The sequence below is a fragment of the Misgurnus anguillicaudatus genome, chromosome 18 (assembly GCF_027580225.2).
Source record: "Misgurnus anguillicaudatus chromosome 18, ASM2758022v2, whole genome shotgun sequence".
NCBI lineage: Eukaryota > Metazoa > Chordata > Actinopteri > Cypriniformes > Cobitidae > Misgurnus > Misgurnus anguillicaudatus.
The window spans coordinates 37891163-37905371 of record NC_073354.2 but is presented as its reverse complement, the minus strand read 5'-3'; the positions used below and the strand labels follow the sequence as shown (position 1 = coordinate 37905371).

General features: G+C 37.5%; 1 protein-coding gene across 2 annotated transcripts; it reads right to left on the bottom strand.

The window, feature by feature from the left end:
• Window positions 1-7477: 7477 nt before the first annotated feature.
• Window positions 7478-12281, bottom strand: hsp90ab1 (heat shock protein 90, alpha (cytosolic), class B member 1). Of its 2 annotated transcripts, none has more exons than XM_055187288.2 (12): window positions 12121-12281; window positions 11145-11288; window positions 10814-11020; window positions 10543-10702; window positions 10329-10462; window positions 9925-10239; window positions 9672-9837; window positions 9396-9586; window positions 9163-9310; window positions 8814-9082; window positions 8062-8395; window positions 7478-7945 (listed from the first exon to the last, which is right to left on the bottom strand). In XM_055187288.2, exons 2-12 carry the CDS (start codon window positions 11286-11288, stop codon window positions 7830-7832), a joined length of 2184 nt encoding a protein of 727 aa, XP_055043263.1. In that variant the 5' UTR covers window positions 12121-12281; the 3' UTR covers window positions 7478-7829. The 2 variants fall into 2 exon arrangements, with proteins under 2 accessions (XP_055043263.1, XP_055043264.1); XM_055187289.2 differs by lacking the exon at window positions 7478-7945 and adding an exon at window positions 8633-8658 and having other exon boundaries at window positions 8279-8395.
• Window positions 12282-14209: the final 1928 nt, after the last annotated feature.

The following is a 14209-nucleotide window of genomic DNA, read 5'->3' as shown; positions in this document are numbered from 1 at the left end:
AAAAAGGTACGTCTGCAATTGTCCTTTAAAACTTACCAATGAGTGAGCCAATTTCATCAACAACGGTAGTCTGTTCCATAACATCACTAGTTTAACGTTTAATATTAATGGTCATTATATGAATGAATAATCTAATCTTTAGAATTTAGTTAATATAACCACCAAACTATGGGCATCGGTATCAGCAGATATCAGTCTGAATAATTGTCTACTGGTGGGAATTTTTTATATCGCTCCTATTCAGTACGTTTGTTTGCATAAAAAAAGTGTAAGTTCAAAAACAAGAAATCTGTGTACAATCTGTGTGTGTATAATGAGAAATCTGATCGACTTCAAGTGATGGAAATGTTTGTTCATACATCAGTTTTATAAATGATTACACAACCCAGCTTGATTCTTTATACAGAGATGTGTTCTGGTGAGAATGAGGTTGTCGATCTTCCACTGAGACGTCCACACACGACACGTACCACCTTGATTTACCTCAAGTTTTTTCCGGTGTTGTAAATAGCAGCATCTCTTTACCCTACATGATGCCAATGCTGAATATTGATGACACACAAGCCACAAAGCACTGGCCTTGATTTAACACACACGTCATGGAAACAGAGTCGATCTCCATGCATAGACAGGAAGGCATGTGTTTGATCAGTTTGTTAGTGGTCTCACAGTGATTTTAAAGATGTGGGCAGCTCCACTATACCATCTCTGAGAGATTGGATATAAAACATCTGACACCGCTGCAGTCTGTGGAGTTTTTTCGTTTCCTGTAATCTGTGGATTTTCTGTCCTTTATTCCTCGGGCTAAATTTACGTCACTCTCATAAAGTAAACCTGTGAGATTTTCTATTGATATGAGTTTGAACAATGAGTTTCAGGCTGTGTAGCGTGGGTGTACCACATGAAATGTCACCTGTACAGATACTACTTCCTATTTTACTCTTGAGTGACAGAAATGAGATTTGACCGCACTCTTCCTCGAATAATACACACGAGTTTCCACAGGATGTGAAAGGTTGAAATTTCAGTTGCACCTGTTTGATTTTGAGGCAATTCACATCTCTGTCTGTCTGTCTGTCTGTCTGTCTGTCGAAAAAGGAAAATCTTTAAAACTCTGTAAAAGAGCTGTGCAGTTACTATCAAAACAACAGAAAGCACTCAAAAAAATGAAGTGTTGGGTTTAATTATCAACAGGTTCCACGCAATTTGTTTAAGTAATCTCAACAAACAATCATTTAGTTCATTTTACAAAAGAAGTTTAGGTAAACTTAACAAACCTTTGTAGAGTTAACAAACAACAATTGAGTTAATTGAAAATGAAAATTTGAATTAATGATGACAAAAAATTTGAATAATGCCATTTTATAAACTCCACCCCCTTTAATTAGCATTTAATAAGTCATAACACTAAATCTAAATATATCAAAACGAGTTCATTTACTTATACTTTGGTCATTTATTACTCACATACCTTTCTAATGTTGCTACACTTCTCTAAGAGGGTACAACAATTCAGCCAGAACAACAATTACCCATAATACACTGCAAAATCCTCATGAGATGCAAGTCTGTATTGGTTTATTAATCTGTTACTTTTATGCAACAATGTTATGTTGGCTGAACAAATAATTTTTAAGTAAAGCTGACAAGACACTTTTTTGTTGAATGAACTAGATTTTTTTGTAAGTTATCACAACATGAAAGAATTAAGTAAAATTGGCAAAAGTGAAAGTTCATTTTTTTGAGTGCTAGGTGTCTGTGTGTGTTTCTCTGTCTCTATCTGTGTATGTGTTGTGTGTTTATGTGCGTGCATGCATGTGTGTGCGTGTGCGCATTTGTATTTTAATACAGATTTTTTTATTTCATGTAAATTTGTGCATTGTGCTTCATTATATGAAAATAATATAGCAATGCTGAAATGATCCATTAAAGGGACAGTTCACCCAAAAATGAAAATTCTGTCATCATGTTCTCATTCTCATGTTGTTTTAGGCCTGAATGTTTTTTTATTTTTATGAACACAAAAGAAGATATTTTGATAAATGATGATAATCACACAGCTGATGGTAACCATTGACTTCCAAAGCAGGAAAAACAAATACAATGTAATTCAATGGGTACCACTGCTTACTAGTGATGCGCAGGTCAGATTTATTTCCAACATTTATTACATTATTTAGGCTTTATTTCAGCAGAAATGTGCTTGGAAACATACAAAAGTAATGCTTATGTTACTTTTGCGTTACTTTTGCGTTACTTTGTCTTACTTGGCTAAGGCTTGACCTCTTTCAGGCCTTGCAGGTGTTTTTATGATCGCAAAAATGTCAAGCTCTGGCCTGCCGTCTCCGTTTCTGACTCAAACTGTTCCCGCTCAGGCATACAGAGTGCGTTATATACTTTTAAAAAAGTAACTCAAATATTAATGTGTACATTTAAAAAGTAATGCGTTACTTTACTTGTTACTTTAGAAAAGTAATATTATTATGTAATGCACGTTACTTGTAATGCATTACCCCTAACATTGATAATGACTAGTTGCTAAACTGAACTCTTGAACAAATACCTCGTTGAAAAAAAAAATATTTTGGTTTCCTTATTTTGCTTGTTATATAAATAAACTACTTTAAAAAGACTTTGTTGTTATTTATTCTTAGCAGAGTTTACCGGAAGTTACGTGAAGACCACGAAAGACGCTTGTTTATGTTGTTACTGCTTAAAGCAACACTATGTAGTTTTTTTACCTTTAAATAATGTCTCTAAAATTATTTCAGTGATAAAAATACTTTTAACTGGACAATTTGTACTGTTGCTGTAACCTGAGCAGCCTCCTAGCTGCTACAAGCACACTCTGAAAGTGGCGGTGGAGGGTAGGAAACACAGCCTTGCCCCTCCCCCTGCCTGCAGAAGAGTGTCTGATAACCGGCACTGTTGTGCTTTTCAACCACATGGGGGAGCTGTAAGTCATTTTTACATGGAAACTACATAGTGTTGCTTTAAACCATCTATAGAAGAATTATAAATAAATCTACATTACATTTAGCAGCTTGGCCTTCATTTTCTTTTTAATGATGTAAATTCCTGAACTTAATTTACCAGCATCTCATCTTCAATCTTTACCTTTACTTTTACTTCCATGTTTGTTTTGTCGTTGTGGCGGAAACTGCTTGGCGCTTTCATGATGTGAGATTAAAGGTTTAAGTGCATCACGTATTGTAACCTTATCCAAAAACCTAATAAACATGAAATTATATATTCCCAAATATTTAATATAAGCTATAGGGAATTGCACGCAATATAAATGTTTTTTTTATTTTGCTTTTAATGACCTGCAGGGCTAATGAGACCCAGCTGGGTTATGAGATGATCATCACTAGTGCTTACCATCATTTATTAAAATATCTTCTTCATCATTAATCACAACACTTCCATAAGATTTGTTTTCCTACTATAGAAGTCAATGCTTACGATCTGCTGTGTGTTACATCATTTAGCAAAATATCTGATTTTGTGTTCATCAGAAAAATAAATCCATACAGGTTAAGAACAACATGAGGATGAGATAATGATGACAGAATTTAAATTTTGGGGTGAACTATCCCTTTACCACCTTCCAGCAAATGACTCCAGGCCGAATCCACACCGGAAGTGCTGACTTTGGTGCAGATCTGGCCCACAGTCGTTAGTTATATTATATTTGACAAATATACATACATAAAATATTACTGATGTGCATATTGAGACAAAACAAATGGGCCTGATGTACATATGTTAAGATATATCAGCACAAACTGTTATCAGTTAAGACAGCTCAAGCATTTTAGTCGGGGACAACACCTAAGTCCTGTCCGGGAAACCGCCACATAATATTAAACTTTTTTCTTAACTCTTTCCCCGTCAGCATTTTTTTTTTAAAGTTGCCAGTCAGCGCCAGCATTTTTATGATTTTCACAAAAGTGTAATGTCTTCCAGAAAATGTTTGTCTTTAAATATATAAACATACCATATATCACATAAGAACAGACCCTCTGCTTAAAAAAAAAACTTTTAATCCTATTTCTTTTTTATCACCTTTCAAATATGAGTTGGTTTCTTCAAAAATACCAAATTGTGAACAAAAAGCTGAGATAGATTGTGGTATTATTATAATTAGAACCCCTTCTGACATCACAAGGGGAGGCCAATTTTCAATGACCTATTTTTTCACTGCTTGCAGAGAAACTAGGTTACTGGGTTGATCTTTATCACGTTGATGTTGCTCATGTTGATAGAAGCACCGGGGACACAATTGTAGCACTTAAACATGAAACAAGTCAGATTTTCATGATATGTCCCCTTTAATGTTATGTTAACTATGAGTTATGCATTGGTGCTTCTTTACAGTTACTCTAACTGAGCAAAGTCACTACGGTTTCATCCCACGCTTTCAATGACTGTACGATAATTCAGAGATGTGTGTTGTAGTAAGACACCCACATCCCCGCTGACATCACAGGTTTCAGATGTGATGAAATGAATGTTACCCCCACACCCTCACAAAAGTCATTTTACTACAACACATGTGACTTAGAAGAAATCGAGATGCAGTGACTCTGTGTTTTGGGTCGATCAGCAAAGGGACCGAAAAGGTTAAACATTTCCTTCAAACCATTTGAGCTAAAGGAGGCAGTTGTTATCCTTTATACACTCATCTCTCACCGTTTTTCTTCTTATTAAATGGGTCAGAGCTCTGATCACATCCATTAGGTTCCAAGTAAAACTAATGAAGAGATTTAAACTGGTTAAAGTATAAACACAATGAATAAACTTTCAGCCCATATGTCACACAAGATTGAAACTTTAGCGGTAAATTGTGTCTGTATAATAATGGGGAAAGAAAGAAATGTTTTCTGTGAGGAAAATAAGTCCTGTTTTGATCTTTAGCATTTTGACATTTTTATGACATTAAAGCAAACCCCAAATTATCAGTAACCTGAAATGTGAAATCTCACTTTCATACTGTTACTGTATATAAATCTGAGTTGGATAAAACACGTCATCATAACTCTTCAAGAGTATTACTGTATGCTTAAAAACACAATGATTTTTATTAGAAATTTAATACACGTATGATTGCCAGTCAACTAATAAAATGCAAAAAAAAAAGGTTTTAATCTTAATGCTTTACTTTGTTAACACTTACCCAGCAAACACAGAACGTTCTTCTAACGTTAGTCGTTCTTCTAACTTTAGTTTTTGATGATTTTTTTGGGAACCAAAAAATAACGTTCTGGGAATGTTATTCTTAGGTTTTATTTTTTGCAACCATAAAATAATGTTCCCATAACGTTGCAGGGTGGTTATTTTAAAATAACCTAAAAATAACTTACACAGAACGTTCTCTAATGGTTATTTATTGGGTTTTTTGTAATCATAAAATTACATTCCCATAACGTTGCATGGTGGTCCCCTAACGTTATTATAACGTTAAACTAACCTTAAACCAACCTAAAACTAACGTTCTCCTAACGTTAGAATATCGTTAGGGGAACGTTAAACTAACTTAAAAATAAGGTTCTATTTCCGTGAAGAAAACATTTCTGGCTAACCAAAAACAAACCTAAAAAATAATGTTATGGGAACCAAAAACTAACGTTAGGAAAACGTTTTGGGAACCAAAAATTGTTGGCTGGGTCCCTATCTGTATTTTTCTTCATGTTGCTTCTGCAACACCTACATATTTCTCTGGATTAATAAAGTGTTTTTTTATATTTCTTAGTGAAATAAAGATTTTAGCCTCAAGGCTGTAGTCTGGATGAATCAGTTTAACCGAGTTAAATCTGAGATGCTCCTGCTTAATATTCTGTGTCATTCTTTTTATAATTTATTTTTTATTATTATTTATTTGTATTATTGTTTTTTTATTATTGTATTATTTATATATTTATTATTATTGTAAATCCCTCATAACAGTGTTTGTTCTTATTATTGTATAATAATATGTTTTCAAATGTCAATTGTTACTGGCATAATGTTAATAAATAAAAAAATAATTCTGTGTAATGAGGCATTTAAAGCAGATTAATGACGGCTCTGGTCCGCCTCAGGCTGAACTACGGGTCTGTGCAAATGATATGAGAGTAAACAGAGACACCTTGTGGTTAAAGAGAGAAACTGTATTTATTTAAATGAAAGAAATAATAAGTTTTGAGCTGACCTCATGCCAGTTAAAACCTGTACAGAGTTGTTTTCTTCAAGTTAGCATTAAGGTACTCGTGGCTGTGTTCTGCCTCGCGAATAAGTCGTCTGAAGGGCGTTGTTCGTGTTGCCGCAACTTCTTCCGTTATGTAATCGAATGCTTTATTGCTTTTATAAAGCTGTTACCACACAACATATGAGAAATACCAAAGCAAAAAATATGTACAGTTTCAGTGTAACCTTCATATAAAGTAGATTAATTAAAAACCTTTCTTCCGCTGGAGAAAATAGTCCCGGATTGTTTACGTTGCTAAAGGTGCTGCGCAGTGATACACAGAATCGTTTGGTGAAGCGGTCATAGTTACGTGCGTTTAATCTATTTTTTTCCTTCACAGAATAATAAACTTCTTATGGCGGACATCAGGGTGAGTAAACAACCAAGTTAAGCTCTGTTCAGAACGTGTTTATATTTTACACTATAATATCCATTACCAAGTGGTGTAGTGGTGTCTGGAGAAGTGGGTATACTCTTAGTTTATGCCCCCAGTAGAAGTGGGTATACCCCATGCCATCAAATAAAGAGATGAGTATATACACCACTGCCATAACCATAATCTGTGTTTGAATTATGTTAAAAGATTATGGGGGGCCCCAGCCCCCTTCATTGTAAAGTCGCCGTGATTTCACAAAGTATATGTGATTCTAAATCAACATTATTTTTGGTTGACGTTTTAATCTAAGAAACCCAAAAATGACCCTCAACTCAAAAGCTTACCATTTTTTACCCCTCAAATTAATGTGAAATAAGTCATAATTCTAAAAGCCCCCAACCCAATCCCAAATCTCTCCAGAAAACCACGTGAGGCGCACTTGAATATTTTACATATTTCAGACAGAAATCTTTCAGTTTAGTATAATGCAAATTTGGGACAAATAATTGACAGTATTGCTCTATGGCAGCATGATAATTTAAAATTCATATAGTATGAATAATTAAAGTTATAGTAATTATAGCATTTTAATTAAAACCAGGGGACCCCGCTAATTTACATTTGTTCTTTATAGGGGGTTGGACCACCCCAGACTCCCCCAAAATTCAATCACTGATCATAATACAGCTAAAACTTATTTTTAGAAATACAAATTATAAAGTATTTTCACGATATACATTTTTAAGTCACTTTAGGTAAAAGCATCTGCTAAATGCCTTAACGCAAGTGTCACAGTAATTATTAAAAAAAGGAAAATTAACTTTTTTGGGAGAATCATGTAAATGCAAAAGAGAAATTCATACAACATCCAGTAAGGTTTCACCAGGTGTTTTTATTTCTGAAAACAAAACAGTAGAAGCCTGTACTCAGGCAAGTCTCTCCCCTCCATGCAGAAAGATTTCAGGCCTCAGTATCTGTGAAACACAGTGCTCATTGTGCTCAGACAATACTGCGTCAACCCGTCACGCCACGAACGTCACACATAAAATAAAAAAAACAAGTACATTACGGCTCAAAACAGAGCAAAAGTTGACAGTACATGTTACAATCTGATTCTTGTAGGAATCATTACTGAGAGCAGGTTAACCTTCTACAGGTCAAAGAGAAAATATGGGATGTCAAGGAATGATTAAGGAAAGTGTTTTTTTTTGGAAACAGCAGGGTTTAATCGACTTCCTCCATGCGAGAGGCGTCGTCATCTCCTTCCAGAGGAGGGATGTCTTCAGGAGCTGGGGCGGAGGTTGGCTCCTCCACGGGCACATCTTCATCCTCATCGATACCTGAACGAGAGAGAAATTGCAGATGAGAATTGGGGTCTGACCTGAAAGGTTTTCTTCTTTCAGCTCCAACACACCAATTAAATTACTCGCGTCAGTAATTGGAAATATTATCTTACCCAATCCCAGTTTGATCATCCTGTAGATGCGGTTTGAGTGCGTCTGAGGATCATCCAATGAGAAGCCAGAGGACAGCAGTGCGGTCTCGAACAGAAGTATGACCAGATCCTTCACGGCCTTGTCGTTTTTATCTGCGTCAGCCTTCTGCCTCAGGGTCTCCATGATGGGATGGTCAGGGTTGATCTCCAGATGTTTCTTGGCCATCATGTAGCCCATGGTGGAGTTGTCCCTCAGGGCCTGGGCTTTCATGATCCTCTCCATGTTAGCCGTCCAACCGTAAGTGCTGGTTACGATACAACAGGGTGAGGAAACCAGACGGTTTGAGACGGTGACCTAGAGAGGAACCAGATAAGATTAGTATGAGATCAACATGAGGAACCAAGTTTAGGAGGTAAATGCATGTTTGTGGTTAGATTATAAAAAAACTGGTTAGTGCACACACGTTTACATGTTTTGTCAAGCTCAGGTAAAGAATAAACGCAAGGCTAGCAGCTCACAAAACACAAAAGTCAACACGTTTCACACATTTCAGTCTGCAGGCCAAACCCGAACATCATTACATGAACTCACCATCTGTGTGGCTTTGACTAGAAATCCTGTTTATAACAAAATTCACAATTAATGGCGGAAAACTTCTGCATTACCGTTCACACGGTTATTGTGTTTGACACTACTGTCAAGAAGAACGGCTCCTTTATCTAATTCACTTTAGTTCATTTCAAGTTTGGTCTTCTTTTGTATGAAGATTTACCTTTTCTACTTTCTTGTCCAAAATCTCCTTCATAAGCTTGCAGAGGTTCTCAAACTTGGCTTTGTCTTCCTCCATCTTTTTCTTCTCCTCCTCATCCTCAGGCAGCTCCAGCCCCTCTTTGGTGACGGACACGAGAGTCTTGCCATCAAAGTCCTTCAGCTGCTGTACGCAGTACTCGTCGATGGGCTCGGTCATGTAGAGAACCTCAAAACCTCTCTTGCACACGCGCTCCACGAAAGCAGAGTGGGCGACTTGATCTTTGCTCTCACCTGAGGAACGGATCATGAAGGACTTTAATCATCGACTATATTTTAAAATAATAACTAAAGAGTTTGTGTTGATGCCATACCAGTGATGTAGTAGATGGACTTCTGGTTTTCCTTCATGCGGCTGACATATTCTGTGAGGGAGGTCATCTCATCTCCAGACTGCGAGCTTTGATAACGCAGAAGTTCTGATAGCTTCTTACGGTTCTGAGAGTCTTCATGGATGCCCAGCTGAAGGACGAGATAAACATGCATGTTAATACCAATTATAGCCACGTGGAAATCTCTCAAAGTGACCAGATTGATGGATGCCCAGTTTCAGATTCTTAGAGAAACCGTCATAAAACTTCTTGTAGTTCTCCTTGTCTTCAGCTAGCTCAGCAAAGAGCTCCAGGCACTTCTTCACAATGTTCTTGCGGATGACTTTGAGAATCTTGCTCTGCTGCAGCATCTCTCTGGAGATGTTGAGGGGCAGATCTTCTGAGTCCACGACACCACGAACAAAGTCTGGAGATGACCATCATAGGAAAAGCGATTAATGTGGTTCTATTACTTTAGCTTTTGTGCGTTTTGATTGCGTTGGTTTACTTACTGAGATACTCTGGGATGAGCTCCTCACAGCTGTCCATGATGAAGACACGTCTCACGTACAGTTTGATGTTATTCTTCTTCTTCTTGTTTTCAAAGAGGTCAAAGGGGGCGCGGCGAGGGATGAAGAGAAGAGCACGGAACTCCAGCTGACCCTCCACAGAGAAATGCTGCAGGACGACAAGATACATGAATAATTTAACTCATGATGAAACCTGAACCAAACACCGTTCTGAGACATAATCAATAATTCGCACCTTAACCGCCAGGTGGTCCTCCCAATCGTTGGTCAGGCTCTTGTAAAACTCTCCATATTCTTCATTAGAGATGTCGTCAGGGTTTCTGGTCCAGATGGGTTTGGTCTTGTTCAGCTCCTCCTGGTCGATGTACTTCTCCTTGATCTTCTTCTTTTTCTTCTTGTCCTTATCTTTGGAGTCCTCTTCATCATCAGAGCCAACATCCTCGATCTTGGGCTTGTCTTCGCCTTCCTCCTTTTCCTCTTTCTCCTCCTTCTCAGCCTTCTCCTCCTCTGCCTCATCATCGCTGATCTCCTTGTCACGTTCTTTCTCCACCTGCAAGGAACCATACAATGTTTTTCCATCAGAATTCATCAACAAAGACCTCAGCTGATGGAGCAATGATGTAGCGCAATCCCACTTACAAACAATGTGATTGGGTATCCAATAAACTGGGAGTGTTTCTTGACCACTTCCTTCACCCTCTTCTCCTCGATGTACTCGGTCTGATCCTCTTTCAGGTGAAGGACGACTCTGGTTCCACGGCCAATGGGCTCACCTACAAAAAACAAACACAATTATAAGACCACCACATATTTTCTGGTAGTCAGGGGGAAGATGATAAATCCAGGGACGTACCACTGTCCACTTTGACTGTGAAAGAGCCACCGGCGGATGACTCCCAGACATATTGTTCATCATCATTGTTTTTGGTGACGACGGTGACCTTCTCGGCTACTAAGTAAGCAGAGTAGAAGCCCACACCAAACTGCCCAATCATGGAGATATCTGCACCAGCCTGAAAGATTAAATAATTTTGTATTTTATCTTCAATGATTGTAAGAAACTTCCATTTATCTAAATATCGCAAAGTATGTCAAGATTTGTAGAAATAATACTTAAAAATCACCTGAAGAGCCTCCATGAAGGCCTTTGTCCCAGACTTTGCAATGGTACCCAGATTATTAATGAGATCTGCTTTGGTCATTCCAATACCGGTGTCAATGATGGTAAGAGTGCGTTCGTGAAGGTTGGGGATGATGTCAATCTTCAGGTCCTTTCCACTGTCCAGTTTGGTAGGATCAGTCAAACTTTCATATCTGATTTTGTCAAGAGCCTGTGCAGAGGGGAAAAATTACATTATAATTTAATCTGCCATTATACTTGCTTAACCAATGACTGCGACTAGTTAATTTTTAGGGGGGCAGATTATGTATTGATCATCTAGTCGGGGATCTTACATCAGAGGCGTTGGAGATGAGCTCTCTGAGGAAGATCTCTTTGTTGGAGTAGAAGGTGTTGATGATGAGAGACATCAGCTGGGCGATCTCTGCCTGGAAGGCAAAGGTCTCAGCCTCCTCTTCTTGCCGCATTTCTTCAGGCATCTGAAAACATAACAGGTTTGGGTTATTTCACAAGTTTGTCTATAACATTTTCAGTAAATGTAATGAATACTCACATAATCATTGATAAAATTGCACAATTTATTTGCATACGTAAATATGAACAGTAATAAAGCACTTATTACATGCACTTGAATAACAAGTAACACAAGACGGTACAGTAAGAACTTTTACGTCAGTGACCCGGATGCGGAAGTACACGGCAAAAACGGACAATGAGCTCAGCACGTGTTTAACGGCTGCGATCTCGATTTATTTTACGTCTAGTCACGTAAATTATTTAATAAAATTAAAAATATGCTAATATATGCATATACACATAACACTGGAATTTTAACATAACTTTAACACCGATCTGATGGTTTTTAAACGCATCAACCACCAAATCGTGCCATTTTTCGACTTTCCGAAACGTGACCGAATATATTTGACCGTGAATATATTTAATATCGCTGTACTTAAAAAAAAAGAAATAAAAACATGCTGTAAAAGAGAATAAAACAAGCGAAAGCGCGTTAAGTTTCGCTTTTACAGCATCGTAAACCACCACACCTGCTCATTCGCTCTTATTGTATAACGTTAGTCGACGATAAAAACAAATACTATGTACTGTATTAAATATGACATATTGGCGGTGTTACATCGCTGTGTAGGCCGGGGGAAAGCAAATCCTCAACGGAATCCGCATCATCACAATAACGACCCGACCTCAAACCCGAAAAATGAAAATTAACCGACAGAAAAAAGCACGCCCCTCGTTTAGTTTAATGTATTAACTTTAAAGATTCATTTCAGGTGAATATTCAAGATTTACCTTGGTTGGTTTAGTAGATTTTGTAGATTTAATCGCCAAAGAATCAGCTGATCTCCCTCAACGGTGCTACTGAGGGAAGCAGAGGAGAGAAAGCAGCGTGCGCGGCTCTTTTCTTTATACTCCGCCTCTGACTGTGCGGCTGTATCCCTCCGCGTTCATTCACACTCACCACCAACAGACTAGACTTTATAGTTTTATTTCTAAATATTAACATCACAAATACACATTTATTACCTACAAGAAATTTAAACCCATGCTTTGTGCAAAAGGTGCCATTTTAATTTACATTTAAAAGGATAAATTGATCGCTTTTACAAGAACAACAAACATTATGCACGCTGTTTATTGTTTAACAATTATTAGAGCTCGTTAAAGATTCATTATCAATCTTTTAAGAATAATGACTCAGTATAAGTCATTTATATTTAAACTAAACAAGTTTATATCTTAAATCTGCATATTTTACTTGAGCATTATTCACGCTAGAGGTTGATTGCGTGGTTGTTTGTATTATTCTACATCGTGAGGCTTTTATAGACACGTGTGCATGTTATAAAATCAGATATAGAATACTAAACTGTTCAAAAAACGTCTAAAAGTGGAGATGATGCGTGCAAAATGTCCTTCGCTGATAGAAAAATGAGTACAGATTTAACTCGTCAGAATAATATTTTTCAGAATAAACATGAAGCAATTAAACGATTTTTAGAGAACAATGTGATAGAAATGCAAAGAACGAAGCTTTATCGATGGTTCTAGAGTTTGTATCGGAGGAACACATGAAACGCAGACTGGCGGTGCTTTGTCTCTTTCCAGCACTTTCCATGAAAATTCCGCCTCCTATGACGTCACATGTCAATCAAATGCAGTGCGACGCACTAAAGGCGGGGGAATCTCAATACGGCTGTACGCACTGTGCTGTGCGTACCATGAGATGGCGCTAATGCGGTTTTATTTTTACATAATTTAAAATTAATAATTCAAAATATCTGTATATTAAGAATGCTAGAGAGAATAAGGGAGAATGAGGGTCTGCATTTAGGGGAATTGGTGAAAAATGCGCATGAGTGATAGATGATAGACGAGGGGCTGCGGAGACCGTTGGAGTCTCGCGAGAGTGATTAGTAGGCCCCGGTCTTGAAACGGTGTCGCGTTACTTTGATGTCATACGCTGCTCAGTCTGCGCAGCGCTGTATGAAGAACACACTCCACTCTTGTGGAGAAGCGAGGTTCTGCATCCAGGACAAATTTAAAATTTTATTAAAATATGACAATAAAAATGATGGACAATGAACGCAAGTCTAACGCAACATTTGATATGTGAGTTTACATGCTTTGTGGAGGTTTGGCAGCATTACACTGTGTGTACCCTGAGATTAAATCCTGTGTTAAGTGGAATTAAGTCACTTTTTCTAAGTGAATCAAATAATAAACGGAGAGGACACCCGTATATAATAACAATTTATGGTGAAATCACTAGACAACACTAGAAAAAAGCGAATGAAATCAACATTTATGATTAGTGTTCTGCAAACAAGTATATTGTAAACATAGATATGTATAAAGGATGGCTCAAGGCGGAGTCCCTAACGGCATCACCTGGCGGCCACCCCACGACAGGGCGCTCGCTCACCCGCAGCACCGAGTCCAATGGTGCAGGCACTTCTAAATGACCACAACTTGCTCAACCTTCCACCGATCCTCAAACGGTTTGGGTTTTTACAAACGTTATTAACGTGGCTATAATTCTGGATGCTTTAACATGTTTCATGAATTTATTTTTTATTTTTAGTATAGGTATGCAGTGTCATAGGTACATCTTTGACGTTTATAACAAACCAAACCGTTTGAAAATCGGTAAAAAACTAAGCAAGTTATGGTCATTTAAAAGTACCTGCATCATTAAAACTCAATGCTACGAGTGAGCGAGTGCCCTGTCGTAAGATGGCCGCCAAAATGCGGACGTTGCACTCAATTGGCCAGCAGCGCGGACGAACCATCTAGCCTTTATACATATCTATGATTGTAAATGTATTATTTATTTGTATTATTATTTGTAGCAAAGTATTACAATTAAAATCAAAGTAAA